The sequence below is a fragment of the Verruconis gallopava genome, assembly GCF_000836295.1.
Source record: "Verruconis gallopava strain CBS 43764 unplaced genomic scaffold supercont1.24, whole genome shotgun sequence".
NCBI classification, from domain to species: Eukaryota; Fungi; Ascomycota; class Dothideomycetes; order Venturiales; family Sympoventuriaceae; genus Verruconis; species Verruconis gallopava.
The window spans coordinates 331,347-356,531 of record NW_015622160.1 but is presented as its reverse complement, the minus strand read 5'-3'; the positions used below and the strand labels follow the sequence as shown (position 1 = coordinate 356,531).

Sequence of the window (25,185 nt, the reverse complement as noted above, 5' to 3'; positions counted from 1 at the left end):
GGCGGCTTGAGGTCTACTACGGAATTGAGTCCTCACTCTACCGTGCTAACCTACCTATGTCGCCTCCATTCTGCGCTTCTAAGGTAAAGAAGCGAGAAAGGCGTCTCTCTTGATTTGACATTTGCTATTGCTCACAAACACTGTCGGCTAGGTCTTCATATTTTTCTTCGGCCTGTAAACGATATCGTAGACATGGACAAGTCTACTGATGCAGTGCATTGACGGACTTTCACTATTCTGTTGATGTGGTGCCAAGCCACTGGAGCCTCTTAGGAACTACGGCCAGTGATCCTCGCAAGATCGCTCTAACCGTGCTCATATCTGGTCAGCTATTTCATTGGTTGTCTCGTACGTCGGACACTGTCCTGCTCCAGCTATACAAGTAGCTTGTTAAAAGTAGTGCGCTATGTTCGACACGGCTCGAACGCCCGACGGAACCCCACGGAGATCTGCGCAAGAATTCGTGACTATTGATGATCATTAAAGGTAGATCATGTATTAACGATACAGGCGGAACAAGTGTTATCCGTCTTCAAATATATCCTTTTAAAATTGCTGCTTCACAGTTCAACACGCTGCTACCAGCCGCTCCGATAATCGTATTGTGGCTGAGCGCCACAAATTTGATGTCAAAGATCCCAGACTCATCTTCTCGCACACGCCCTACACTAACCGCATAGCCGCGCTCCAAGTTGCGGTCGAGTCGCGGCTGTGGCCGCGTCGGATCTTCGTGTACAACGATGGCGCGCGCAGGCGCTGAGTGACATCCAAGGGTTTGCGCTTCACTGACGTAAGACTGCAGTGCAGCTTTGACAGCCGAGACAGAGGGTGGTGGACGTGTGGCGAAACGGAGAGATACACAAGCAGTGTGGCCATCAAGGACGGGGACACTGTATAGGAAGGCCAGTCAGCAAAGCGGAAGTCGAACACGGGGCTTGCAATAGGAAGAAGCATCAAGGTTCGAGCTTACCGATTACAGGCTGCGGACACCCGCATCTGTTGTGGCACAACCTGATTCTGCTCGGAGTTCAAAGTGCCCAAAATCTTACAGGCTTCTGTTTCAATCTTGGATTCCTCGGAGGCGATATACGGTACGATGTTGTCGATAATGTCCATGGATGAAACGCCTGGATAGCCAGCGCCCGACAACGCCTGGAGCGTAACAACACTAACGTCGGAGATTGGACCGAACTTTGCTTGGAGAGCCGCGAAAGGGATCACAATCCCGATCACGGCGCTAAGGAGAAGGTCAATCATTTTTGTGAACGTAAGATGTTGAGAGAGGGAAAGAATAGATAATTTACCAGTTTGAATTCGTCACCAAAAAGCCCTTTCCTTCAGACTTCAAATGCTGTCTCTGAGACGGAATCATGCTCAAGTGGGACAAATTCACCGTGGGGACGACGAGAGGCGTCAACGGATCCATTCTGTATGCAGAAGCATTCGAGAAAACTGCATAGAATTTGGCAAACTCCGGCTCGACCTCTCGCGCTTTTGCTGTGTCGAGGCCTGAGAAGATGATATCGCAGCCCTTGAAGTGTTCAGGCTGGCAAGTTTGCACAGTAAGACCCGCAACTGACGCCGGAACGGGCTCTAATTGACGCCATTGAACGGCTTCTGCGTAGCTTTTTCCCGCACTCCTCTCAGAGGCGCCGAGGGCAGCAATCTCGAGATATGGATGCTCAGACAGAAGAAGAATGAAGCGTTGGCCAACGGCGCCTGTGGCCCCGAGAATGCCTAAAGGAGATGATCAGTCACATGTATCAAGTAAGGCGCAAAACGTCCGCGATGTGGACCGTGGACCTAAACAATATACTGCTCGAAAACTGTCGGAGGACAAGGCTGAGGACCAAAGTCCGGGGCGAAGAACGAGCAAAACAAAGAAGGCTGGTGCGTACCACATCGCTTTTTGGGCGCTTTCTGCTCGTTCGAGAGGAATTGACTTGCCATGACTGTTCGTGTCCAAAAGGTGTTCTCAGCAGAACGAAAAAATGAAGACAGTCATTCACGAATTCCGACGTCGGAAGGGGATTTTTAAGGAACTAGTTCTAATGCACACAGCTCGCAGCGTCTCAGGACCATCCACTAATGGACCACTGGAGTCTTCACGGCTGCCTAAGGCTGTCAAATTTCTGTTTGGTTACTTTTGATATGTTTTGCTTCAACAGAACAAAAGATGTATTGACATGATTGTACAACTGTATTTCTGATGCTGCCAGTTTCGTGACAGTGACCGTCATGCCGAATCCATGGGTTCGCCAGAGAGCACCTAGTTAAAGCCCACTGCTCATGGGCAATACACTAGATCGAGGGAGAACTGCATCTCCGCATATGGTGCCCCCGTCGAGACGACGAGACGTTCTTGTAGCGTTTTGACCCCTCCGCAAGGTGCGAAGCTGGCAGGCGATTCCTTCTTGGCGCTAATTGCTCGCTCAGCAGATAAGCATATGGAGAGAATCCAGTGCTTAGCGCACGTCACTATGTGAAATCGAGTCAATCATGCTGTTCCTTGCGAAATAGATGAATGTATTTTGGTAGACGAGACTCCTGCTAGACATCAGTATACTTTTGTCCTCACGTTCCAAGCCTGGCGCTTCTTCCAACAAGTCGAAAGTAAATGCCTAAAAAGACTCTTAACGTCGCGAAGCGGGGAAACAAATATTTCCACCTTTGAAGAACGTAGAAATGAGAAAGGCGGTAAAGAGAATGGTTTCAGTGCTCGATAAACCTGATCTTATCTCCCTCGACAAAGCTTTATTGCCGGCAAAGCGAAAGCATCCTAGACCGGAGTGATGGCATCAACATCAACACAACTGCTGTTGGCCTCTCGTGCAAGACGCAGCGAAGGAAAAGCCCGGCTGGCACTCGATTCTGCACCCGATCCAGGAGCCTCAGCCTCGTTCCCAGTCGACTTCCTCAGCTCTGACCCTTCGACAGACTCCGAGCCCAGAGTCTGCTCTTCCTCGGGGATGTGTATGCCGGCCTGGTGTTGATCCTCGGCATCCTTCCCCTTCTCCCGATTCGGCTCGTTATACGGCCATTTTATCTGCGCGAATATGAAGACGGCGAGACCGAACAGGAAGGGCACCGCAATGAGCAGGAAGGGTGCGAGGATCTGCCACGGTCTCGATCGATGTGTCGCCATGCTGGAGCGCGCACAGTGTTTCTAGCGCGTGTGATACCAGCGAGTTTTCAAGGATCGGCCGTTGAAACTTGAAAGGTTGTATTTTTTTAAACCTAAATCTTTTCTGGTTGCAGGATGAAATGGCGATTCTCGTTTCGGTCGAGGCTGACTCTCTTAATACGCCTTTCGCCTAGTTATGAGCTGTAGGAATTGGTTCTGCGTTGGCTTTCTCGATCCTGGTGTGATAGCAGACTGAAGAAAAAAAAAGAGGGCTCCGTTGCTTCTCGGCACAACGACATGCAACAGCCAATCGCGTCCAAATGTGACTCTCAAGAGGACAGAGCGCGAGTAGGAAACACCTTGTGCTGAGCAGAAGGGGGGTTTAGGGGCATCCGCCAACAATACGTGAGAAGATGTTGGATGGGTCTCCTTGGAGGCTGCAGTGGCGCGCTTTTTATTGTCGTTCTTGCATTCTCTTCCCAGAGGGTGGCAACAACGACGAGCAGGACCTTGGATGCAGTACGAATCCCATTTGGGACGTCTCAAGCTCGAACCTTCTGCTAAAGGCGGGGAAAAGCGCGAATGGTTCACCGAAACGACAGCCTTGCGCTTCGTCTGATAACCCAGCTGTGCAAGCGCTGTGGAGAGAACTGGACCAACCAAAGAGACCGTAGATCGCCTGTGGAACCTTGCCATGAGGTTGGTGTGTCTGACCACGCGATGACTCTCAAAATTTTCTTTCAGCGGTTTCCGACGCTGGTCGTACGCAGTCCGGATATGCCCTCTTAGCTTGTCTTGTGCTCTTATCAGACCTTAGATCTGACTGCTCCTCGAGATCTACGACTCTGGCTGCAAATAAATGACAAATTCTGCTTACAAACTATCCCATTGGTGTTGCTTTCGGTTAAGCGTATACAGTACTGTACACGAGAAACGGACCTGAATCTTTCGTATATCAGCAGCCTAGATATCGCTCCTCAACCCATCTGCTTTCCTGGTCATCCACAATTCGGCCGACCACTACTCTTATATCTGGGAAGACACTCATCAGACGGCCTATTCCAATCTTGCCCGCCATGTAGCTGACGAACACGATCTTCTCTTCTGGCACGCCGTGATCAACCAACACCTTTACCGCCATGAGCGCGGCGCCGCCGCTACTCATTTGCGCATCGAGCAAAAGAACCAATCCGTGAGAGTCGAGATCGTTCGGAAGCTTTAGATAGTGCAACTCCGGTTCGCCGGTGCGGTAATTGGTCTGAATCAATAGCCGGCCTGTCCGACAGTCGGGGATTACTCGCTTTAAACCTGTCTCGAGGGCAGAGCCTCCACGTAGAATGACTACGGCAGAAACCTCTCCTTGAGCCTCAAGGCCGATATATGGCGTGAGAGACGTCATGATCTGCGTTGGCTGGTATTCCTGACATGCTGTTGCACGTTCGATCAAATTGACAACTACGCGGTCGAAATAAAATATAAATTCCTCACGAGGCAGTGTGGGCGACATAAGCAGCGTATGTATCGCCAATATTTGTCTGCGCTGGGGCAGCAATATCACATTCTCGCTGAGCGGATTATTTTCGACGTTCTTGCCGAGACGGCTGAGCTCCAACTGATGCATCTTGCTTTTTTCCTTGAGCGTCTTGGAAATTTGATCAGAGATCATGCGAATGGCGACTTTGTTTTCGATACCTCGGGGCACGATGATGTCGGCAACCTCGCGTTGAGGGTGCACGTACTTGTGAAAGTTGGGCTTCACAAAGGCGAACCACTGCTTCATGCAACCTTCGACATCACGACCACGGTATCTGACATCACGTAGTACGCGACGTGAAAGGCAGACATCTGGATCGGCCTCAGCGAAAACCTTTAGGTCGAGCATGTCGAGGATACGTTGGTCATGAAGAGCGAAGATGCCCTCGAGGATAAGTACATGAGGCGAGTAGATGGTGCTGGTGCGTTCCTCGCGTGCATGTTTCTCGAAGGAATAGACTGGAACCTCAACCTTTTTGCCCTCTTTGATCTCACGCAATTTCTCAACAAGCAGATCGAAGTCGATGGCGTCGGGAGAGTCAAAATCGAACTCATTTCTGAACGCTGCCTTGGACTGCTCTGGTGTAAGCTGCTTGTAGAACGAATCCTGCCAGGACCTCAGCATACTACGACATGCAAGCAGACATGCAACGAGACTGTACCATAGATAAGATGACGACCCAAGGCAGATTAAGACCGGACACGACAGCCAGAGCAAGGCTGGTCTTGCCAGAGCCAGAGCTGCCAGCAACACCAATGATGCTCGTATTGTTCCATGGCGGACAATAATGAGCGCGCTGCGTAATACTGTTCTTCCTTTGCCGGACGGACATTAACTTCGAGGATTCAGCAGCAAAAGTACATTTTCTGATAAGTTAGAGGCCCGGGCACGTGACGTTACTCTGCCGAGACGCCAAGGTGGAGCTTCGGCGGGATCGTGCACGGGCGCTCTTCTTTAAGTTCTTTGCTTTTCGCTCTGAACATCCAACACCCAAGCTTTTCCGCAGCTTCACTTCTCCAGCAAAACTTTGACCGGAAAGAAGCTTCCCACTGCCCTCGCGAAGCCGGCACTTCGTAGGATCCTGGGGCTTCTAACCTTTAGAGTCCTGTACGTGAGGACTTGCGTGCGCGCGCGTGCGTGCGTGTGGGTTTGTGTGTGCTTGTGAGAGAGTTCGCGTGTGAAGCGGTGTGCTTGTGTGTACGACGGTTCAGGATGAGTTCCTCTACCGCATCGATGCCGACACCGACACCCCACAGCTTCAATAGGCTTGTGGAGGATCAGAAGCCGTCCAAAACGTAAGTCCAGCCCCTTCTGTCTCTAGTTGCCATGTGCGGTGGCAGACAGTAGCCCACGACTTCAAATGATGTGATAACAAACAAGATGGGAATCTCTCCGAGAAATTAAGCTTGTGGAAAACAAATATATCTTGAATTCTGATGAAATCATGACTACCACGTCTTTTTGAGTAGAGCTATGTACCAGGTGGATGTGCTAACAACTCACCGGCGAAATAGGGACATTAATAGCGTGATAATGGATTATCTGATCAAAGAGGGCTACCCGGACTCGGCGAGGAAGTTTGCACTCGAAGCAAACATTAAGCAAGGCGCCAGAGATGAGGAGGCCATCAGGGCGAGGGTAGAGGTCAAGAATGCGATTCACTCGGGCCAGATTCAGACGGCTATCGAGCGGATCAACGAACTGGATCCTGAGGTATGTCTCGCGCTGTCGCCCACTCGCCTAAAGCAATCTGTTCTCTATGATTATCTATGTTTCATGCACCACTCATAGCTTCCGAGCTCTGATGAAAAAAGAAACTACTTCAGTCCTCAGTATGACCTGAACGCTACAACAATATTTTCTGTTAGCTGTTTTTCAATCCTTTTAGTCATCGTACTGACTTCGTGCTTGGCAATAGATCCTCGACCTGGATGCGCCTTTGCACTTCGCTCTCCTCCGGCTTCAGCTGATTGAAATCATCCGCTCATGCTCTGTTAATGCTTCAGGCAACCCTGATATATCACCAGCCATTACCTTTGCTAAAGAGCAGCTTGCTCCCAGGGCTAGCATCAACCGTGAGTTCCTACACGACCTCGAGCAGACGATGTCTCTGCTTGTGTTCCAAACCGACTCCCTTAGCCCGCAACTTGCTGCTCTTCTCAAGCCTGATCTCCGCCGCGAAGTTGCGGACCGCGTCAATTCGGCAATCTTGAAGAGACAAGGTTACGACGTTGATGCGAGGATCAAGGAGTGGGTGAAGGCTCGCACTTGGGCAGAGCAATATGCTCGTAAGACGAAGAAGGATATTCCATCGCGGATAGTTATAGGCCTTGACGGGGATGAAGAGCCTCAATACGATGAAGCGAATGGAGATGCTATGGTCACTTCGGGATGACCAAATTTCATCTTTATTTAGCCTTCGCCAATGCCTGCTGCTGAAGCAAAGAAGCTCGAGCTGCCTGATTCCCACCGGACAAAGCCGTACGATGCCCTTCTCGGCGCTACCATTTGAAGGTACAAGTGCGTTTGGTCTCCGATCATGGTTACCAAGGAGAAGTGGAATATCGTTTTAAAGAGGAAAGAAATGATGAGTGAATGAGTGAAATGAGTTCACGAACGATTGAAATGATTAAGATTGAGCAAATGCCCGTAATTCTAGAGATGGGAAGGTTGGAATGATTGTATGAATAATACATACATGATTTGCATCAGCGTGGTCGGAGGAGCCCCAGTAGGATCGCGGTGATTAGTGCACCGACGACCGCTCCTTCCAGAGCTACTGTGCTCATATCAACCATGCGAACTGTAATGTTACGCTCGCTGAAGAGATCTACCACCTTTTCCTTGATAGAGGTCTGCGGGGCAAGGGGTTCTAAATCTCCTGGCGCCGTGGTATCAAGAACAGGCTCAGCCGGGCCCACTGTAGATGTAGCAACAAAGCCAGTGGCAGCCTCGACCTCAATCGGCATGGGGTTGGGCTCACTCTCGTGGTGCGAATCGTCCTCCACAACTTCTGCTACGCCCGGCTCGTCATTGGCACTTGGCTGCGCTAATGTAGCTGCCGGGGGAAGCGTTCTGCTCTCTTCCAGGGCAGCCTTGATCTCCCTGACCATCCGCTTCCGCCGCCACGGTTCCACGACTCCCATGGTGACGAGCAGCAACAAGATGTTGACGCCCATGAGTCCGAATGTCACCCATGTGCTGTTCCTGCGTATCGTATCGCTCCAGATCTGCTCCTCGTGGTACTGCATGCGCTCCATCTTTTCCAGCTTGTTACGCGCGGCAGCGAGCGCGGCCTCTGCATCTGCGACGCGGTCCTTGGCTGATTGCACGGCCTGATCGTTGAGATGCTCGGAGCGGATGAGCGACATGTAGCGCTCGAGGTCCGTGTCGGACCACGAGTGGCGACGCTCGAGTAGGGAGACGACCTCTTTGCGGGACAGCGACTCGGCCGAGCGGGCGGATTCGAGCGCCTCCTTGGCCTCGACGAGCTGTGCGTGCTGGAACTTGACGAGTTTCTCTGCAACGAAGGTTAGCTGCCGATGCCCGTTACGTGCGTGAGGAGCCGCCGGGGTCAGAAGGCACCTTGCTCAATGATCTCTTTCCGCAGGGCCTCAATGCCGGAGTAATCTGTTCCGGTGTAGGTGTTGATCCGCTGGCTTGCCAGGGCTAGCTTGGGCATGAGGTTGTCCATGACCTTGTTCATGTACTTTGAGACTCGCCATCGTATCTCCTCTCTGTGCGACGGCAGCTGGTCCCGCGTAGCAGGGCTAACAGTGCCGTTCGATGCCGCTGACGATTGTTCCGATTCTCCAGATGTCGATGGTGATTCTGCGTCGACCTTCTTCACCTCGTCCTGCCGCTTGCCCGCCGTCCACGAGAAACCTCTTCGATGCCCGTACCGCGTAACCACATTTTTGTACCTGTCGTTCACGGCGACGCTCTTCAGACCGGCCAGGTGCTGGCACCGCCGGCATATAAACGGCTGCCGGTGACGTAGCGAGACCGCCGAACGTGTTCCGCACAGCGTCGTGCGTGCAGCTACATCCCACGCATTGTGAAGCGTCGACCTCATCTCCTTCTCCTACCCAAAAGGCGGAGACAAGGTGAAGAGCCAGAAGTCAGGCGACAATTGATGGTGAAACGGGGGAGAGAAAACCAAAAGAGCGAGGTCGTTTCGAAATTGATAAATTTCGACGCGGGTCGCAGGCTTCGAGGCGCAGTTTGGCGTGGGCACTCTCGGAACTTTGGCGGCGTAGACGCAAGGCACGACGCAATTCGTGACCCGTTTTTCTCGAGCAATTCGGGCACCGTCTCTGCCAATCTCTGACAGCGCATAGGTCGAGTGAGCAGGAGGGAGAAAAATAAAAGCTATCAGATACGAAGATTCGGGCTCTTTCCTCATCACTCCGCCCTCATCTACCAGTAGCACTCCTGCCATCGCTTTGCTCCCGCGTCACCTCGCCTTTTCCATTTTTTGCTTCGCCTGAACTCTCGCTCCGCGCCTCAAGATGGGATCGCATATCGAAGAGCTGCCCTACCTGAAGACGGACCCCAAGTTCATCTTCTTTACGGACTTCGATGGCACAATCACCTTGCAAGACAGTAAGATCCCTTCTTTTTCCACCACCTCGAACAGCCTCTTGGGGGAGGTTTTTTTTTTGTTTCCCAACACTCATTCCTCTCGGATAGTTGCCCGATTCGGCATGCCGTGGAGTCAGACACACATCAACACCGGATATTCACACGAGCTGAACTATTCTCTGTGACGTGCTTTGTTTTATTCTACCCTTTCTGAGCTTCTATGCTAACGCTGTCGACAGGCAATGATTACATGGTCAGAGAGCAAACTCACGACTTGGCATGGCGGGATGAAAGCTAACATGCGGTTTGGACGCAGACCGACAACATCGGATTTGGGGCCGAGAAGCGCCGGCAGGGAAACAAGGACACGCTGGAAAACAAGGTCACGTTCCGCGAGTCGTTCGCCGAGATGATGGACTCCATCTCGAAGCCGTTCCCGGAGTGCATCAAGTACCTCACGGACAACATTCAGCTGGACCCTTACTTCACGCAGTTTCTCGAGTATGCCCGCGCCAACAACATCCCCGTCGTGGTGCTGTCCTCGGGCATGGCTCCTATCATCGAGGCGCTGCTGAAGAAGCTTGTCGGCGAGGATCTGAGCCGCGACATCGCTATCGTGGCCAACGACGTCAAAGCCCGGCCCGGTAAGACGCTCGACGACGAGGGCGGCTGGCAGATTGTCTTCCATGACGACAGCGGCTTTGGGCACGATAAATCTCTCACCATCCGCCCGTACGCCAGTCTGCCGGCCGACAAGAGGCCCACCATGTTCTACGCCGGCGACGGCGTCAGCGACCTGAGCGCCGCGCGGGAGACGGACCTGCTGTTTGCCAAGAAGGGCAAGGACCTGGTCACGTATTGTGTGCGGGAGGACGTACCTTTTACCCTGTTCGAAGACTGGAGCAGCATCACCGCAAAGGTCAAGGACATTGTGTACGTTTCCGCTTCTACGCTTTGACGTTTTCCGTTTCGGTGACATTTGGACTGACGGCTATCTGCAGCGAAGGAAAAACAACAGTGAAGGAAGCGGCTGCGGAGGGATATAGTCTTTACAAGCAGAGCTTGAAGACTGCGTAGATTACACCCCGTGTCCCCCCGGTCACGCAAGCGCCGCATTCCGCACACCGCCGCATCACGTTCGCATCATTACATAGACGGCGCCTGCCTCGTCTTCTTCCTTTCTTTACTTTTTCTCTCTATAGACGATCATTCCGCAAACGGCGAGCTTGGTAGCACGCGCTAGACGGTAGATAGTAGACGACCAGATAGACAAATGCCATGGCCATTAGAATGCCTCTTTTCAGCCCGGAAGTTCCGCGATTTCGTAGCTCATCGGCTCGTGAATCGGTTTGCGGCGCACCGCGCTCTGTCCCGAAAGCTCCCAGCCAGCGCGGTGATCGCCCAGCTCGTTTTGCATCGATGGTGTTGAGTCGACCTCGTATGGGGCGCGTTGAAGCTCTTCGTCCGCGGGAGGAGGCCAATTGCCCTTTGCGAGGTCAATCTCTGCCTGCTTCACGTATTCTTTCAGACGATCGGCCAGCTCTGCCCTCAGCTTCTCCTTGCGCGCCGGCTCCTCTGCAGAGGCGACTACGGCGCTCGGCGTTCCGTCCTCGCGGAGGCGGAACGACGACGTGAATTTGCGCGTCGCATAGGCGCTTTCGGTGAGCTTGAAGCCCCACAGGTTGCGAAAGCTGAGTTTGCGAAATTTGATGACGAAGCACTCATAGTAGGCGATGCGGTCGTGCGTCTGTGAAAGCCGCAGTAAATACTCGGAGTGCCGTATCTTCCACTCGACGGCGTACGTGTTCAACGCGTACCGGATCGCCTCGACGAGCCACTCGATCGAGTTCTTTGTCACGTATACTAGCTTCTTCGAGCTTCCGAACGACGTAGACGGTATGGACGTTGTGCTGATCGGCGTTCGCGGCCGGCTGAGCTCGAAGAGCAGTCTGATCGAGCTCTTCACTTGGAAGAATGGATCCTGAGGCAGTGGCCAGGACTTTTGCGCCACCAGGGGCTGGATGAGAAAGCCCTCAGCGATGGAAACGTTCTGCTGCATCCGTCGCGGCACGTACTCACTTTTCTGATGCCGGCTCAGATCTTGCAACGTGGACGTTACGATGGTGAACTTGTGTGTACTGGCCAAGTTGGACAGGATGGTGCTGGCGTCTCGATTCGAGTTTGTGAAGGCGTTTGTGAGGATTATAAGGCCGCTGGTGTGCAAGTTGAGCTCGTGTACGTCCTCGAGCATGTGGAGTGTGGCGGCCTTGTCTTGCGGAATCTTCCTCGAGGTAGCGTAATACGCGACGGCCCATGCCAGCGCCGCGTTGACGACTTGGCTCGACATTATGCACGTCTCGCCGAGCCATCTCGCCGCGGCAATGTCGCCATCATCGAAGACCAGCTGCGACACATTCGGCCCGGATAGCACAGACTCAAACGCCTCACGCGCCTTGATAAAGTCACCAGATAGGCTGTGGCAGACACCGAGCAGATGCCTGAGGATGCGCTCATCAGGCTGCTGCGGGAAGCCGCACACATCGACGATCTCGCCGCGCTCGACGCACGCGATCTGGGCCTCGATGTTGTCTCGCGCCTGCCGCCACTCGCGCCGATTCCAGTGGTAGCTGATGCGCTGGGCGTTCCATAAAATGTTGCTCTCTGGAGGCTCTGGTTCTATGGGCGACGGCGGCTCGTCCATATTGATCGTGGACGCATGGTTCAGCACGTCCGTCGACACGACCGGCCGCAGGGACGGTGGTGACACTGATGGTTGACGCCTTATTTCGGCCGCTAGTATGGGAGGTGACGCAGAACGGGCCATTTGCGGGGCCCCGCTCATTGACTGTGCGCGAGAGTACTCCGGAGGGCTGCTCATCGATGACGGACGTAGGTGACCAGGAAGCGTTCCGACGGAGACTGAGTGGACAAGCGTCGGGGCCGTGCTGGTCACGATCACGGGCGTCTTTGGTGGACGAGGTGGTGGCACCTGGGGCAGCTGCAAGGTGGCAGACTCGACGGGCATCTTTTCATCCGTAAGCACGCCGGCATTGATCGCGCGTAGAATCCAGTCAATGATGTAGTCCTTGTGACTAGCTATGACACTGTGCGCGACGCCCAAGTCACCAAGGTCGCGGGTGATCTGCGCCCAGCCAGCGTCGTCATCCGGGTCGAGAGCGGTGGTACTCAGGGACGTGGCCGTCATGGTTTCGTGTCGTCCATTCGAGACTTCCCTTGCGAGGACCTGCAGTGCGCGGTCGATCTGCGCCGTGGGCGACTCTCGTAGCCTGTTGCATAACGACTCAAGCTGCAATGGAAGTTGGCCAAGACGCTGCCGCAGGCTGATCTCGTCGGCTTGACCCCAGCTCATTCGATCCCAGGTTCGTTGCGCCTGGAGTGGCAGGCTGTTGAACTTGTCGACTAGGTCCGCAAGCTCATGGAGAGCGCTTTCGCAGGTAACAATGATACCGTTTAGGTCGTCGTTGATCGTAATGTCCGCAGGACTTTGAGCAAGCGTATCGTCGACGTCTTGCAGGCCGTTCTGCACGGCCCGAACATGATTTGTAAACGTCTTGTACTCGCCTGTGTACCTAACATCTTAGCGGCTCCGAAACACCTCACCGGAGAAGTATGCATGCAGCACTTTGGCGCACCTTCGCAATTGCGACCTACAACGGCCGGTCAGCCTAGAAGCCTTTTGATTAGGGAATGGCTCCTTCGAGCGCTTCCAATATGTACGTACATTTCGCGTAGACCGCCCTAGCCAGCCTCTCCACGTCTCGAATCTTGTCCGCATCCATGGCGCGGAGTAGGGGCAGCACCGGTCACGATTCAAACATACTCCTGTATCGCGTCGCGTCTTCGTACGTGGACTAGTCGTGCGCGTATATGCGTGATGATGTGCAGTATAGTTGTCGCTTGTCCACAGGAGGTCAGGCTGAAGCTCCCACGACGACCGCCCCCAGGGCAGAACGTCGATTTTAAGCTTCTGCCGTGCCATAAGCCTCAAAACCTGTGTCGATCGTCGTTCGCTGATTCTCCAAGCCACGGACTTAAGCCCTCTGCTGGACACTGCCCCCGCGCGGGGGCGCATTTGGCTGCGGGGGATGTCGGCTTACCAAGAATAGATCCCATCCGCACTAACTAGGCGTAATTGGCTGGCAGGGTGGGTCGGGTGCGTCGGCTAAGGTGCCAAAGTTTCCAGGCCATGTTCTTGCTGCCGCTTGGTTGACGTTTTGTGGGAAAGGTACCAATACACCGCGTGAAGATGGTGGAGGGGGAAGGGGGGGTTCCCATTCTGCCGCTGCTTGCATGTATACGAATGCACCGTTTGGCTGTGACAATGGTGTTTGTCATGACATGTAGCTCAGCAACCAATCCACCGGGGTTGTTCGTACATTTATGCATTGATCTGCTATACGAGGAGATCTCGGAATTTCATCTAGGCCTTGACACCGAAACTGTATTCCGTGGCATGTACAATTAATCGGAAAATATATTGAAAAAAAAATTTCGCGCGTCAAGTCAGACATCCACTTGAAGGCTCATGAGTCAGTAGAGGCCCAAAATTTGAAAAAATGTCTAGCCAAGGTCTATGTATGCAGTGTATGCGGTGAATGCTCTTTTTGTCTCGCTGATCCCACTGGGCGAGAAATTGTCATCACGTGCGTGAAATTCATTCCACTTCAGCCATCCGAGCCAGCGATGGCACCATCCACTTCTATAGGCCGCTCTGAGTTCGGCGTCGTCTCGCCCTCTGGCGGCTTTCCCCTTCGCTCCCAGTCTCGTCCTAGCCGCTCCTCGTCATCTTCGACGAGCTCATACGCGGGGCGAAACTCAACATGGGGCGTACCCGTACCGGATACTGATCGGCGACGCAGAGCAGGGTTGCGGTGCGTATCTGTAGTCCCGCCAAGCGACGTGTAGCCCATATCATACAGCGGGCAATACGGAATGTTAAGGCGTCGAATGAACTATGTAGTCGGGTATCACATCAGCCTTCAATTCATTTCTCCAACGCAGTTGTCGCACTCTGAGAAGGAAGGGTTGGGACATAGGAGATGGGAATTGCAGACGTACCGTCCAGACATCCACGTAATGCCAGTCAATGACGGGATGAACCCTCATAAAGGCCGGCCAGCCGTGGTCGGTAGGGTCGAAATGTGTCAGATTCGCACCGTGCGGGTCGGTCCTTCGCGTGCCCACGAAGATGGCTTTCACGGAGGGATAGTCGCGAAGATAGTCCGTGAAGGCGTCCTTCATACCCTTGGCGTAACGTACCAGCTGCAGCGAGCACGTCTTCGAAGAAGAGGCCACGAAATCCTCGACCTCCTGGAAGGGATGCTTGGAAACTATGTACACGCTCTGGATAGCGTGAGAGGTATTACGGGAGGATGTGAGGGAGGGGTGATCGTGCAGAGCGCATAGGTAGAGGATGAGTAGGACGAGGCAGTCCTTGCCGCCATTGTATGATAGGGAAAGCTCGGGGAGCCTGGAGGGTAGCCATTGTTAGTTCGGTTCGCACAGAGAATCAAAAGATAGACACAGTCATGGTGGCACCATGAGCGGGATGCGAGCTTGGTGGGGGCGGGGAGGGCGTGGTTCCTACGTATATCTCTTCAGGGCTTCCGCTATGACGCCGAGCGAGATCCGCGTCTGCTGCTGCACGTTGCGCACACGCTCGGAGGGCGCATCTTGGGCGAGAAACAGAGACACGCGTTCGTGTATGGAGCGACACAGGTCAAGCAGCGGCACTGGGTGCGAGGGTAGCAGGGGTGTGGTGGCGATGGGCAGCGCGTCGACGTCCACGCCGTTGGCCTGAGTATTGACGGCAGCCCGCTGGTCGGAGGATTGCATTGCAGGAAAGCGAGTGGTTCAGACATGAGCAAGAGGTAGAAGGAGACGATAAGAGCGGCGAGAGCAGCGTAGGAGGCAGCACGCGGAAGATTACGAGGGGCGCGACATCGTATGGTTTGGTGTATTGGATGCCGGGAGAAAGGATAGGTGAGACTGTCGGCTCGAGGGAGGAGAGTACTTGCGGCGGTGAATATTTTCCTGCCGCGCACACTGACTCCGGGCTCACGTCGTGATCGTCAGGGGAAGATCGCTGGACAGGGAAGACTCATACGGGCGGGGAGGACGAGGAGCGGTGACGGAGTCGGCGTCGAGGTGCTCGAAAGTAGACGGACTGGAAGTAGATGGAATCGCCGCGGCCTTGGGCAGGTTTTACCTTGGGCCTTTTTCGTCCCGCACCCGCGCCTCGCTCGCGGTCTTCCCGCGGCCACCCCGCCAGTCTTGGGCGTCCCCTCCCCGAACATCACTGACCCAGTAGCCGAGATCTCAGCCCGTTTGCCGCTCGCGGTCACGGTCACCGAGCCGCAAACAACAAACCGCACTCGACTCTCGTCAGCACCAAGCCTGCGCCAGCTATGCGGACCAAGTCCAAGCTTTGTCTCTCGCTGCGAGCCAACCCGGCCCTTTCGGCCAATACTCCGAAGCTCGTTTGTAACCCCATTTTCTCTCTTTGTTTCGCTCCGCTCATGAGTTTCTTTTGCTCTTCCGACGTACATGACGCGATCCCAAGCCACCGAAAGGTGCACCTGCCATGAACGCCGATATCGGCCTTCCCGCGAAGCTCTGCGCCACACGCAAACGAATCAGCGTTTGCCGATTGGCCGAAGCTGTGGCTGTGCATCGCAAACCTGCGCTGGAGCTTCCACCACAAACCAGGCACAAGCAACCCACAAGCAAGGCGCTGATGTCGTCCTCGTTCTCGCTGTCTTGCGTTATCACATTGTCGCAATGACGGGTTGTCGTTCCTAGAGGCACGACCTCTGTGGAGGAACACCGGCCCAGACGCGCACTCCTGTCCGCGCCGTGTATCGGTTGAATAATCACCTGGCAAACGATGAGGGTCCAGGCGCGGAGCACGCCATTGCGCCATCGACAAGGCCGACTGACAATGAAAAACATCTACGCCGCCATTGGACCATAGCACTTTTTTCTCCAGAAGAAATCAATTATTCCGTACCTCTGCTCTCGAGGGCTTCGATTCTTTTCTCTTTTCTCTCCTTCTCTGTCTCGCGGCTTCTCTTTTTTCCTTTCTGGTTTTGCTTGCCTTTTCTCGTCCCCAAATCTCTGGAGGGGGAAGAACCGAAGGGGAAAAGGAAGTATACCAAGAGAGAGAAAGAAAAGTATTAGTTATGGCCACAATCTCTGCCGCTGGCGATGCCGGTATGTCATCGTTCACCTGAGCCGTCTTGCCTCCCTTTCTTCTGTGTCTACCTGTACGAAATAGCTGACCATCTGCTGAACTCAGTCGCCCGCATCGCCTATCTCGCAAGCGATGTTGTAGTGTCCGTCCAGCAGTCACTGGCTTCGGACTCGGAATTCTCACCCTCCTTGAAGGCATTGGCTGCCAACAAGACCCCTGGCTTGGTTGCAAAGGGATTGCCTGAGGTACGTGCCTTATTGCGTCCCTCGTTCCGCGCGGCAGTCAGTCGGAGTGATGCATTTGATACTAATCATCCACGCAATCCAGGTCCTCTCGGTGCGAGCTAACACCGACCCTCTCCTCTCGGCTTTGGACTCTTTGCGGGCTGGTAAAGTCACCTCTGTCACGGCATCTTCGTCAGTCCTCCTCCAGTCCATACCCCATCTCTATAAACTGGCTCAGTACCCAGTTGTCCTGCACGTGGCTTTGCACCCGGCCGGCTTCCCCGACTATTTCGACGTTGCCTCCGTTCGACAGACAGGATTTACATTCCTTCATTCCGAATCGTTGCAGGAGGTCCAGGATCTTGCTGTGACTGCTCATGCACTGGCCGTTAAGTCGGGTAAGGGTGTCTTGCACTTCTTCGACGCCGCTGCTGTCGAGCGGAACGAAGCGATCCCCGTAGAGAGCAGGGAGCTTGTGCGAGCGCTGCTGGATGCCGATTCTGTGCGCCGCTTCCAAGAAGCGCCATCGGGTCCATCAACCATCTATGCCGACGACGGTAAGAAAGCGTCATTGAAGGTCGTTTCCAGTGCATCAAGATCCACAAGTGGTCCGTCAAACGGCACCTCAAATGGTCTCAATGGTGCTGGCGAGGGTGCTTTAACGCAGGATGCCACGTCAAAGGATTCTTCAGTCGAATCATCGAGGAGGGGAAGCAGCACGGAGAGCGCACTTGCTTCGTCGGTCACTTCAGTCGAGTCTCTCGTCAGCAAACCTGTCACCACGGACGACATTGTTAGCTTCCTGTCACATATATGGCTCACTCTTGCCGAGGCCACTGGACGTAACTACCAGCCCTTTGAGTACACTGGCGACGCCAAGGCCAAATCTGCAATCTTCGTGTTCGGCAGCTCGAGCGGCTTGATCGCGCAAACAATTGCCAGTGCAGGGCCTTCTGACCTGTACGCAGGAGCTGCTGTGCTGCGGGCCAGAGTGTATAGACCATGGTTGGGCGCCTCACTCGCCTCCATGCTGCCAGCCTCGATTAAGAAGATCGCCGTGCTGGAGCAGATCAAAAGGCGTACCACTAAATGGGGTCCTATACTGCTTGACGTGCTTATGTCTCTCAAGGACTCGGGTCGGAGCGTTATTGGCTTCCAGCTCGGATATGTGGATGCATCCACGGTCAGGCAGGCGCTCCGTGATGTTTATCAGAACCTTGAGAGTGGCTCACCCGCACAGAATATCCACATTGGCTCGACTGAAGGACCAGAGGAGAGGGTCGAACTGAAGCAGCCAGCCATTGAAAATGCGTATATGAAGGTTTTGAGGCAGCTTTTTGGCGAGAAGCTGTTCATTGCCAACGACGCATCCGCAAACTCAGCTAGCGGACTTCCAACCCAGACCAGAACCACGCCTGAGTTCGGCCTCGGTGCTCTCTTCGCACGACAGGAGCGCCGCGCAGGATTTGTTAAAGAAGTCCAGCAGGCGACTAAAAATTCGAGTTTTGAGACCAGTGCTTCCAAGGACTTGCTATCGCGATGGCTACTCGTTGCTGAGCAGGGTCGCAAGGCGAATGAACTCGCTCCAGAAGTCATCGCAAGGCTGACAGCGGACGGATCGCCAGCGGCAAACTCCGTTCTCGAGCATAAAGAATTCTTGTACAAGGAGTCACAGTGGCTAATTGGCTCAGATGCATGGGCCTATGATTTGGGCAACTCGGCGGTTCATCATGCACTTGCGTCGGGCGCCAATGTTAACATGCTCGTCATTGACTCGCAACCGTACTCCGACCGTGCTTCAGCCGACGCGACGCGAAGGAAGAAGGACATTGGACTGTATGCCATGAACTTTGGCAATGCGTACGTCGCTTCTGTCGCCGTGTACAGTTCGTACACGCAGGTTTTGGCTGCCCTGCTTGAGGCGGAGCAATTCGAAGGCCCATCTGTTGTTCTGGCGTATTTGCCGTACTTCAGCGAAAACGACAGCCCGCTGACTGTGCTGCAAGAGACTAAGAAGGCCGTCGATGCCGGATATTGGCCACTGTACAGATGGGACCCCTCGGCGGAGGAGCGTGGCGATGAGAAGTTCAAACTAGAGTCAGAGCGTGTTAAGAAGGAGCTCGAAGAGTTCCTACGTCGCGACAACTACCTCACCCAGCTGACAAAGCGATACCCAGAGTTTGCCAGCAACTTGTCGGGCTCGTACGGCACCGAAGTTCGACAGCTGCAGAAGCGAAGGGCAAAGGATGCGTACGATCAGCTGCTCGAAGGTCTGCAAGGTGCACCGGTTACGATTCTTTTCGCATCTGACAATGGAAATGCTGAGAATGTCGCGAAGAGGTTGGGCAACAGGTCCAAGGCTAGAGGCTTGAAACCCCTCGTAATGGCTATGGATGACTATCCTCTGGAGGATCTTGGAACAGAGGAAAACATCGTCTTGATTACCTCGACAGCAGGCCAAGGCGAATTCCCACAGAATGGGCGAGCCTTCTGGGAAGGCGTCAAGAACTCTACGGACATCGACCTCGCAACCGTACATTTCGCTGTTTTTGGCCTCGGCGACAGCCACTACTGGCCCAGGAAGGAGGACAAGATCTACTACAACAAGCCTGCCAAAGACTTGCATGCCCGGCTACTGGCCCTCGGAGGCCAGCCACTCACGGACATTGGGCTTGGAGACGACCAAGACCCGGATACCTATCAGACTGGCTACTCCGAGTGGGAACCAAAGCTGTGGGAAGCACTAGGGGTTGCGAACGTTGAGGGATTGCCCGAGGAACCTCCACCACTGACTAATGAAGACATCAAGCTTGCTTCGAACTACCTACGCGGTACCATCGCCGAGGGCTTGCGTGACACGTCGACGGGCGCCATATCAGCGGCCGACCAGCAGCTTACCAAGTTTCACGGCACATACATGCAGGACGATCGTGATCTGCGCGACGAACGTAAGGCTCAGGGTCTTGAGCCTGCTTACAGTTTCATGATCCGTTGCCGTCTGCCTGGTGGTGTCGCAACGCCGCAGCAATGGGTGCAGATGGATGACATTAGCACACAACTTGGCAACCAAACGATGAAGCTCACCACGCGTCAGACTTTCCAATTCCACGGCGTAGTTAAGGGCAAGCTCCGTCCTGCTATGCAAGCGATCAATCGGGCTCTGATGACGACTATTGCTGCATGCGGCGACGTGAACCGCAATGTTATGTGCAGCAGCTTGCCAACCATGTCCAAATACCATGCGGAGGTACACCAGGTTGCCAAGAGAATATCAGATCATCTCCTCCCTTCGACAACGGCGTATCATGAGATCTGGCTAGCGGACGAGAATGACAAGAAGACACAGATTGCTGGTGACGCTGTCGTGGACCACGAGCCACTCTATGGACCAACCTATCTGCCGCGAAAGTTCAAGATCACAATCGCCATTCCTCCACACAATGATACTGACGTGTATGCTCATGACATTGGGCTTATCGCAATCAAGAAGCCGAATGGCCATCTTGAGGGCTTCAACATTCTTGCCGGCGGTGGCATGGGTGCTACCCACAACATGAAGAAGACATTCCCTCAGATCGGTCGCATGTTCGGATACGTCCCTGCGGAGGAGGCGCATATTGTTTGCGAAAAGATCATGTTGGTCCAGCGTGATCATGGTGACCGCAAGAACCGCAAGCACGCCAGGCTAAAGTATACCATTGACGATATGGGTCTCGACGTGTTCAAGGCCAAAGTGGAGGAGCTACTCGGCTGGAAGTTCATGGAGCCACGTCCTTTCAAGTTCGAGAGCAACATCGACACGTTTGGCTGGCAGAAGGACGAGAACGGCATGAACCACTTCACCATGTTCATCGAGAACGGGCGTGTTGAGGACACTGCCGATTTCCAGATGAAGACTGGGCTGCGCGAGATTGCCAAGGCGCACAAGGGTGAATTCAGACTCACAGGCAACCAGCACCTGATTCTGTCGAACGTGTCGGACGCAGAGCTGCCTAAGATGAAGGCGCTGCTCGCTAAGTACAAGCTCGACAACACCAACTTTTCAGGCCTGCGTCTCTCTTCATCGGCTTGCGTCGCGTTCCCAACATGTGGCCTCGCAATGGCGGAGTCGGAGCGCTATCTCCCAGAATTGATCACCAAGCTCGAGTCAACGCTGGAAGAGGCTGGCTTGCGCCAAGACAGCATCGTCATGCGAATGACAGGTTGCCCGAACGGCTGTGCACGTCCTTGGCTCGCTGAAGTTGCCTTCGTCGGAAAGGCGTACGGTGCATACAACATGTACCTCGGTGGCGGCTATCACGGCCAGCGTCTCAACAAGTTGTATAGGAGCAGCATCAAGGAAGACGAAATCTTGGAGATCATGAGGCCCATGATCAAGCGCTACGCGAAGGAGAGGCACGAGGGTGAGCACTTCGGCGACTGGACTATTCGCGCTGGCATCATCGTCGCGACGAAGTGGGGAACGGACTTCCATGACAATGTGAGTTTCTCCGTCCACATTCTAAAGGGTTATGGGCGCAAACTAACAGGAGATACTTGCAGACGGCAGAAGTGGAGTCAGACGAGGAATAGGCAATGGACTTTTTTGGGGGGCGCTTGCCAGTCGTGCGGGCCCCCCAGATCTTCTAGGACTGCGTGTGAGAATATTGCATATGCATGTGCGGCGTTCACGTCTTTTGGCAGGCGCTTTAGTCGGCAAATTTGGGTTGTTGTTAACGACATCTTCGCATCTAGAATCAAAAAGTTTGTTGTTATTGCAATCTTTCATTCAACTTGTCTACTTTCAGATTCCTCTCTGACCGTCTGGGCGTCTCACGCTGTCCGTCTGTTGTGTCCATTACTCCCTCCCAATGTAACGGAGTAACCGTCTTCTCAGAAACACGAGGGCACTGGCGCTCGTATCTATTAACGATTGCCGCGTGCAATTCGCCACGTCTTCCTTGCGAATCTTGAAGAAGAGCTGGGCTATCTTATCACACTGTGTGCTAATTATCCCTCCCTTACCGTCATCCTTCATTCCGTTCGGTCGATTATGGTGTGGCACTGACTCTCCTTCGAAATATTGGGGGGGAAAAGATATCCGCTTCGAAGACAGGATCATGATGACATGAGCCTGGCTCCGCTGCGTCCCTCACAACCGCCAGCTAGGTGGTTGCTCAAATGTCAAAGCGCACATCTGATATCTTCAGGCTTCTCCATGTGCTGGAAGGCCTAGAAGGTAACAAGCGAGACCGATCGCGCCAATGGGGTCAATGTCGAGATTATGATCAGAAGAACAATAGACAATGTACTGCAGCGAAGTTCGTAATCTCCTCCGGAACATAATTTTGGTCACGTACCTTGCCAATGTCAGTCGATTGCGTTGCATGGGAAGAGCGTGGAGGGAGAAAGGGAGGGGGAGAAAAATAAAAAGGCGACGGACGGCGGTGAACTACCTGGATATGCGCTTGGTCCTTGAGGTACGACAACCTAGAGACTAGACGGAGGACTTGGTTTACCAAGCAACAGACCAAAAAAAGACACTGTTCAAATTGCGCCTAGTTCCACCACGGGTGGAGCAGCACGTTCATAGTGATTCCTGTCTTGCCCAGAGCTTCGTCCATCTGCATGGCTTCCTCCATGGCTTCGTACAAGAGCTTCTTGCACCTGATCCTCAGCTTCGTCAGACCCTGCAGCGCCGCTCCCAGTCTTTGCACCTCACTCTTGAGCTGCTCGCCGAGGGGGAACATCTGGGCCACCAGAGCCTTCAAATCGTCGACGTCGGCCATGTTCAGGATCACGCTCTGCCATCTCCGTCGGTCTTCCTCCGTCGCGGAGTAGATCAGCTCGTTCTTGTGCCCGAGGAAGTAGTTCTGCTCTTCAAACGCGACGTTCTGGACGGCGAAGCTCACTTCAGCGCAGGCTTCGCGGAAGGCCGCCTCCAAGACCTCCTTCTCCTGGCAGGAGAGGTAGTTCCATTCCAGCGCCTGTCGGATACAGGCATGCACGTTCCGCAGCTCTTCGGGCAGCAGCTTCAGAGGCAGCAGGACCGGGTCGATGCTTTCGAAGAGCGCGGATCGGCGAGAGTAGATGTCCAGTTTGGCCCGGTGCAAGTCGCGCTCCGTCGCGGCGACCACTCTGTTGACTTGAATCAGGCGCATCGCAACGTCCTCGCCAATCTTAGGCGGCCTCGGCGTGTCGTCTGAATGCCTGGGCTGCGAATCACGGTCAGCCGAGAGTGAACGAGCGGTACAGAATTGGAGTGCCTTCTATGTTCTCGCGTACTATATGGACAATGGTAGACCCAGATATCGGCTTGCGTTGCGGCACCTTTGCTGGCGAACGTGCGGCCATGTTCGATCCAAGCTGTTCGACTTGGAACTTCGTTCGCGGCAACCATCAAAGTAAAGAAAAAGGAGGTGAAAAAAAAACCGTAGATACAGATGTCGCAAATGAGATGCCAAAAAGGCGTTCTGAAGGTCCTTCAACCTGTGGATGAAGTCGAATCCGCTGTTGCTATTCTATGCGCAAGTTTGTGTGACGCAGGTAGACGACAATACTACGTTGGAATGACGATGTACTACCATTCACTGTACACGCTTGACTGTCACGACATTGCCGTCTTCTACGCTTCATGCCTAGCGAAAATCCATAATATCCAAGAATTCATAGTCGATTGTGTCCTATGTTAGAAACTTCGTGCCTTGAGCGTCCAATCCAAAGCTGCCTCGCCGGTAGTCGAAAATAAACGCGGTCGAGATCCTGCACGCGTGTTCCCCACAACCACAACCTTTTGCGGATGAAGTTTCTCCATGTTTTGCGCTTTCAAGTGGCAATTCTTGGATTTTCTCGTCGGCGGTCACCACATTTATCTGGGAAACAGTCGTACTGGACACATCCCTGGGCCCCTCCCATGCGTGGAGCGGTAAGGCTCTCTATTTTGGGTAGTCCTTGACGTGATAGCTCTTCAACTTGACAAACTGGTCAAACCCAAACTTGCTCAGCGTCTGTCCCTTGCCGGAATCTTTCCATCCAATCCACGCCAGATCCGGACTTGGGTAGTCGCACCGATTAACGAAGACCGTGCCAGCCTCGATGTCCTCGGTGAGCTCTTGACCTTTGGCAACGTCTTTCGTCCACACGCTAGCCGTGAGACCAAACACGGAGTCGTTCATGAGTTTGACGGCTTCCTCGTCGCTCGAGACCTTCATGATTGGAATCACTGGGCCGAAGGTTTCCTCCGTCATAACCAGCATGTCGTGGTTCACATTCGTAAGCAGTGTCGGGGCAACATAATTGCCGTCCGGCGGCGGCTTCTTGAAGCTCTCGTTTTCCGGAGTCGCATCCTTCGCTCCCTTCTCGAGAGCGTCTTTGATATGCCCTCTTATCGTATCCGCGGAGCGTTTCGAGATGACCGGCCCAACGTGTGTCTTCGTATCCATCGGGTCGCCGAGAACGTAGCCCTTGAGCACTTCCTGGACTTCCTTCACGAACTCGTCGTGTACGCTGTCGGCCACATACACTCTCTCAATACTGCAACAGCTCTGGCCAGAGTTGAAGACGGCGCCGTCCACGATCTCGGCCGCGGCCCACTTCAGATCCACGTCCGCCCTCACATAGGCAGGGTCTTTCCCTCCCAGCTCAAGCCCTACGCGCACAGCGACACGATCGCTGGCCGCCTTCTGAACAGCTAAGCCTCCAGCCACAGAGCCAGTGAAGCAAATCAGCTGAATCTCTGGGTTCCGGATAAGCGCTTCCACCTGAGTGTAGCTGCCGGAGTGGAAGTACTGCAGCACGCCGGCCGGGAGGCCGGCCTCCTCGAATATCTTGGCCATGTGCTCCACGATCGTGGGCGTCTGTGGGCTCGGTTTCAGGATCACACTGTTGCCCGCCAAGATGGCGGGGACAAGCGAGTTCACGAGGATGAGATACGGATAGTTCCACGCAAACAGGATGAGCGTCGGTCCCACGGGCACCTTCTTGATCCATCGTTTGAACCCCTTCTCCTCTTCCCCCGGCGTATCTCTCAGCGCGTCCTCGCTGATCTTGAGAAGGTACTCGCCACGCTTCACCGCGGTGGCGATCTCCGAGCCAGTGTAGGAGATGGGTCGCCCCATCTGCTCGGTGAGCTCCTTCGCGAGTTCATCTTTCTTGTCGCCGAGAAGCTTGAGCGCCTTCTTGACAATGGCCTGTCGCTCCGCAAGCGAAGTCCGGCGAAAGGAGCTAAACGCTTTGGTGGCGGTTTGCGGCAGGTCCTTAAGATCTTGCTCGCTCAGACCACTTCGCTCCAATATGGGCTTGTTCGTCGATGGCGAGATTGTAGTGAGCTTTTCGACGGACATGGTGGTTTCTGTTGTTGATCTCAGCTTTTGGGTCCAGAGGCTGATGCTAACCAATGCTACTCGCTGCGGATCAATTTGTATATTTAACGAATATGACGTTTCTTTGCCGATGTCGGACAACGAAGGCCAAATGGATCGGACAATTTAGTCCGACAGAAATGATACGCAGTGTCAGCACCCACTGC

General features: G+C 54.0%; 11 protein-coding genes across 13 annotated transcripts; 3 read left to right on the top strand and 8 right to left on the bottom strand.

Annotated features, from left to right (window-relative positions):
- Positions 1–233: 233 nt before the first annotated feature.
- On the bottom strand, positions 234–2,017 carry PV09_06776 (aspartate-semialdehyde dehydrogenase). Its single transcript, XM_016360467.1, has 4 exons — positions 1,899–2,017; positions 1,305–1,737; positions 971–1,237; positions 234–890 (listed from the first exon to the last, which is right to left on the bottom strand). Exons 1-4 carry the CDS (start codon positions 1,948–1,950, stop codon positions 533–535), a joined length of 1,110 nt encoding a protein of 369 aa, XP_016211806.1. The 5' UTR covers positions 1,951–2,017; the 3' UTR covers positions 234–532.
- A 762-nt stretch (positions 2,018–2,779) lies between these two features.
- Positions 2,780–3,145, bottom strand: PV09_06775 (uncharacterized protein; the record flags this gene model as incomplete). The annotated part of the gene is made up of 1 exon (XM_016360466.1): positions 2,780–3,145. The coding sequence occupies one exon, from the start codon at positions 3,143–3,145 to the stop codon at positions 2,780–2,782; it is 366 nt and encodes a 121-aa protein (XP_016211805.1).
- Positions 3,146–4,079: 934 nt separating this feature from the next.
- PV09_06774 (uridine kinase) lies at positions 4,080–5,490 on the bottom strand (the record flags this gene model as incomplete). The annotated part of the gene is made up of 2 exons (XM_016360465.1): positions 4,080–5,264; positions 5,320–5,490. 2 exons carry the CDS (start codon positions 5,488–5,490, stop codon positions 4,080–4,082), a joined length of 1,356 nt encoding a protein of 451 aa, XP_016211804.1.
- Positions 5,491–5,649: 159 nt separating this feature from the next.
- Positions 5,650–7,571, top strand: PV09_06773 (uncharacterized protein). Its single transcript, XM_016360464.1, has 3 exons — positions 5,650–5,953; positions 6,173–6,371; positions 6,577–7,571. The coding sequence occupies exons 1-3, from the start codon at positions 5,871–5,873 to the stop codon at positions 7,051–7,053; spliced, it is 759 nt and encodes a 252-aa protein (XP_016211803.1). The 5' UTR covers positions 5,650–5,870; the 3' UTR covers positions 7,054–7,571.
- Positions 6,397–8,896, bottom strand: PV09_06772 (uncharacterized protein). The gene is made up of 2 exons (XM_016360463.1): positions 8,244–8,896; positions 6,397–8,178 (listed from the first exon to the last, which is right to left on the bottom strand). Exons 1-2 carry the CDS (start codon positions 8,731–8,733, stop codon positions 7,367–7,369), a joined length of 1,302 nt encoding a protein of 433 aa, XP_016211802.1. The 5' UTR covers positions 8,734–8,896; the 3' UTR covers positions 6,397–7,366.
- Positions 8,723–10,545, top strand: PV09_06771. 2 transcript variants are annotated; one of them, XM_016360461.1, is made up of 4 exons: positions 8,723–9,263; positions 9,482–9,495; positions 9,559–10,175; positions 10,244–10,545. In XM_016360461.1, the coding sequence occupies exons 1-4, from the start codon at positions 9,170–9,172 to the stop codon at positions 10,317–10,319; spliced, it is 801 nt and encodes a 266-aa protein (XP_016211800.1). In that variant the 5' UTR covers positions 8,723–9,169; the 3' UTR covers positions 10,320–10,545. The 2 variants fall into 2 exon arrangements, with proteins under 2 accessions (XP_016211800.1, XP_016211801.1); XM_016360462.1 differs by having other exon boundaries at positions 9,351–10,175.
- On the bottom strand, positions 10,157–13,262 carry PV09_06770 (the record flags this gene model as incomplete). Of its 2 annotated transcripts, none has more annotated exons than XM_016360459.1 (3): positions 12,985–13,262; positions 12,896–12,910; positions 10,157–12,824 (listed from the first exon to the last, which is right to left on the bottom strand). In XM_016360459.1, exons 1-3 carry the CDS (start codon positions 13,040–13,042, stop codon positions 10,543–10,545), a joined length of 2,355 nt encoding a protein of 784 aa, XP_016211798.1. In that variant the 5' UTR covers positions 13,043–13,262. The 2 variants fall into 2 exon arrangements, with proteins under 2 accessions (XP_016211798.1, XP_016211799.1); XM_016360460.1 differs by having other exon boundaries at positions 10,543–12,824; positions 12,896–12,928.
- A 366-nt stretch (positions 13,263–13,628) lies between these two features.
- On the bottom strand, positions 13,629–15,450 carry PV09_06769 (uncharacterized protein). Its single transcript, XM_016360458.1, has 3 exons — positions 14,851–15,450; positions 14,322–14,733; positions 13,629–14,215 (listed from the first exon to the last, which is right to left on the bottom strand). The coding sequence occupies exons 1-3, from the start codon at positions 15,096–15,098 to the stop codon at positions 13,928–13,930; spliced, it is 948 nt and encodes a 315-aa protein (XP_016211797.1). The 5' UTR covers positions 15,099–15,450; the 3' UTR covers positions 13,629–13,927.
- A 181-nt stretch (positions 15,451–15,631) lies between these two features.
- Positions 15,632–21,439, top strand: PV09_06768 (sulfite reductase (NADPH) hemoprotein, beta-component). The gene is made up of 4 exons (XM_016360457.1): positions 15,632–16,475; positions 16,561–16,700; positions 16,783–21,159; positions 21,222–21,439. The coding sequence occupies exons 1-4, from the start codon at positions 16,445–16,447 to the stop codon at positions 21,249–21,251; spliced, it is 4,578 nt and encodes a 1,525-aa protein (XP_016211796.1). The 5' UTR covers positions 15,632–16,444; the 3' UTR covers positions 21,252–21,439.
- Positions 21,440–22,216: 777 nt separating this feature from the next.
- Positions 22,217–23,012, bottom strand: PV09_06767 (uncharacterized protein; the record flags this gene model as incomplete). The annotated part of the gene is made up of 2 exons (XM_016360456.1): positions 22,217–22,873; positions 22,944–23,012. The coding sequence occupies 2 exons, from the start codon at positions 23,010–23,012 to the stop codon at positions 22,217–22,219; spliced, it is 726 nt and encodes a 241-aa protein (XP_016211795.1).
- A 581-nt stretch (positions 23,013–23,593) lies between these two features.
- Positions 23,594–25,000, bottom strand: PV09_06766 (uncharacterized protein; the record flags this gene model as incomplete). The annotated part of the gene is made up of 1 exon (XM_016360455.1): positions 23,594–25,000. The coding sequence occupies one exon, from the start codon at positions 24,998–25,000 to the stop codon at positions 23,594–23,596; it is 1,407 nt and encodes a 468-aa protein (XP_016211794.1).
- Positions 25,001–25,185: the final 185 nt, after the last annotated feature.

Excerpts from the sequence above, each read along its gene's own strand:
- PV09_06772 (XM_016360463.1), bottom strand. The coding sequence starts at position 8,733 with ATGAGGTCGACGCTTCACAATGCGTGGGATGTAGCTGCACGCACGACG. Across the intron at positions 8,179-8,243 it reads GAAAGAGATCATTGAGCAAG|AGAAACTCGTCAAGTTCCAG; the intron begins GTGCCTTCTGAC and ends CCTTCGTTGCAG.
- PV09_06776 (XM_016360467.1), bottom strand. The coding sequence starts at position 1,950 with ATGGCAAGTCAATTCCTCTCGAACGAGCAGAAAGCGCCCAAAAAGCGA. Across the intron at positions 1,738-1,898 it reads AGCGCCCAAAAAGCGATGTG|GCATTCTCGGGGCCACAGGC; the intron begins GTACGCACCAGC and ends CATCTCCTTTAG. Across the intron at positions 1,238-1,304 it reads TTGGTGACGAATTCAAACTG|CGCCGTGATCGGGATTGTGA; the intron begins GTAAATTATCTA and ends CCTTCTCCTTAG.
- PV09_06771 (XM_016360461.1), top strand. The coding sequence starts at position 9,170 with ATGGGATCGCATATCGAAGAGCTGCCCTACCTGAAGACGGACCCCAAG. Across the intron at positions 10,176-10,243 it reads GCAAAGGTCAAGGACATTGT|CGAAGGAAAAACAACAGTGA; the intron begins GTACGTTTCCGC and ends GGCTATCTGCAG.
- PV09_06768 (XM_016360457.1), top strand. The coding sequence starts at position 16,445 with ATGGCCACAATCTCTGCCGCTGGCGATGCCG. Across the intron at positions 16,476-16,560 it reads CTCTGCCGCTGGCGATGCCG|TCGCCCGCATCGCCTATCTC; the intron begins GTATGTCATCGT and ends TGCTGAACTCAG. Across the intron at positions 16,701-16,782 it reads TTGCAAAGGGATTGCCTGAG|GTCCTCTCGGTGCGAGCTAA; the intron begins GTACGTGCCTTA and ends CACGCAATCCAG.
- PV09_06769 (XM_016360458.1), bottom strand. The coding sequence starts at position 15,098 with ATGCAATCCTCCGACCAGCGGGCTGCCGTCAATACTCAGGCCAACGGC. Across the intron at positions 14,734-14,850 it reads GAAGCCCTGAAGAGATATAC|GCTCCCCGAGCTTTCCCTAT; the intron begins GTAGGAACCACG and ends GCTACCCTCCAG. Across the intron at positions 14,216-14,321 it reads ATTACGTGGATGTCTGGACG|TTCATTCGACGCCTTAACAT; the intron begins GTACGTCTGCAA and ends CCGACTACATAG.
- PV09_06773 (XM_016360464.1), top strand. The coding sequence starts at position 5,871 with ATGAGTTCCTCTACCGCATCGATGCCGACACCGACACCCCACAGCTTC. Across the intron at positions 5,954-6,172 it reads GATCAGAAGCCGTCCAAAAC|GGACATTAATAGCGTGATAA; the intron begins GTAAGTCCAGCC and ends CCGGCGAAATAG. Across the intron at positions 6,372-6,576 it reads TCAACGAACTGGATCCTGAG|ATCCTCGACCTGGATGCGCC; the intron begins GTATGTCTCGCG and ends GCTTGGCAATAG.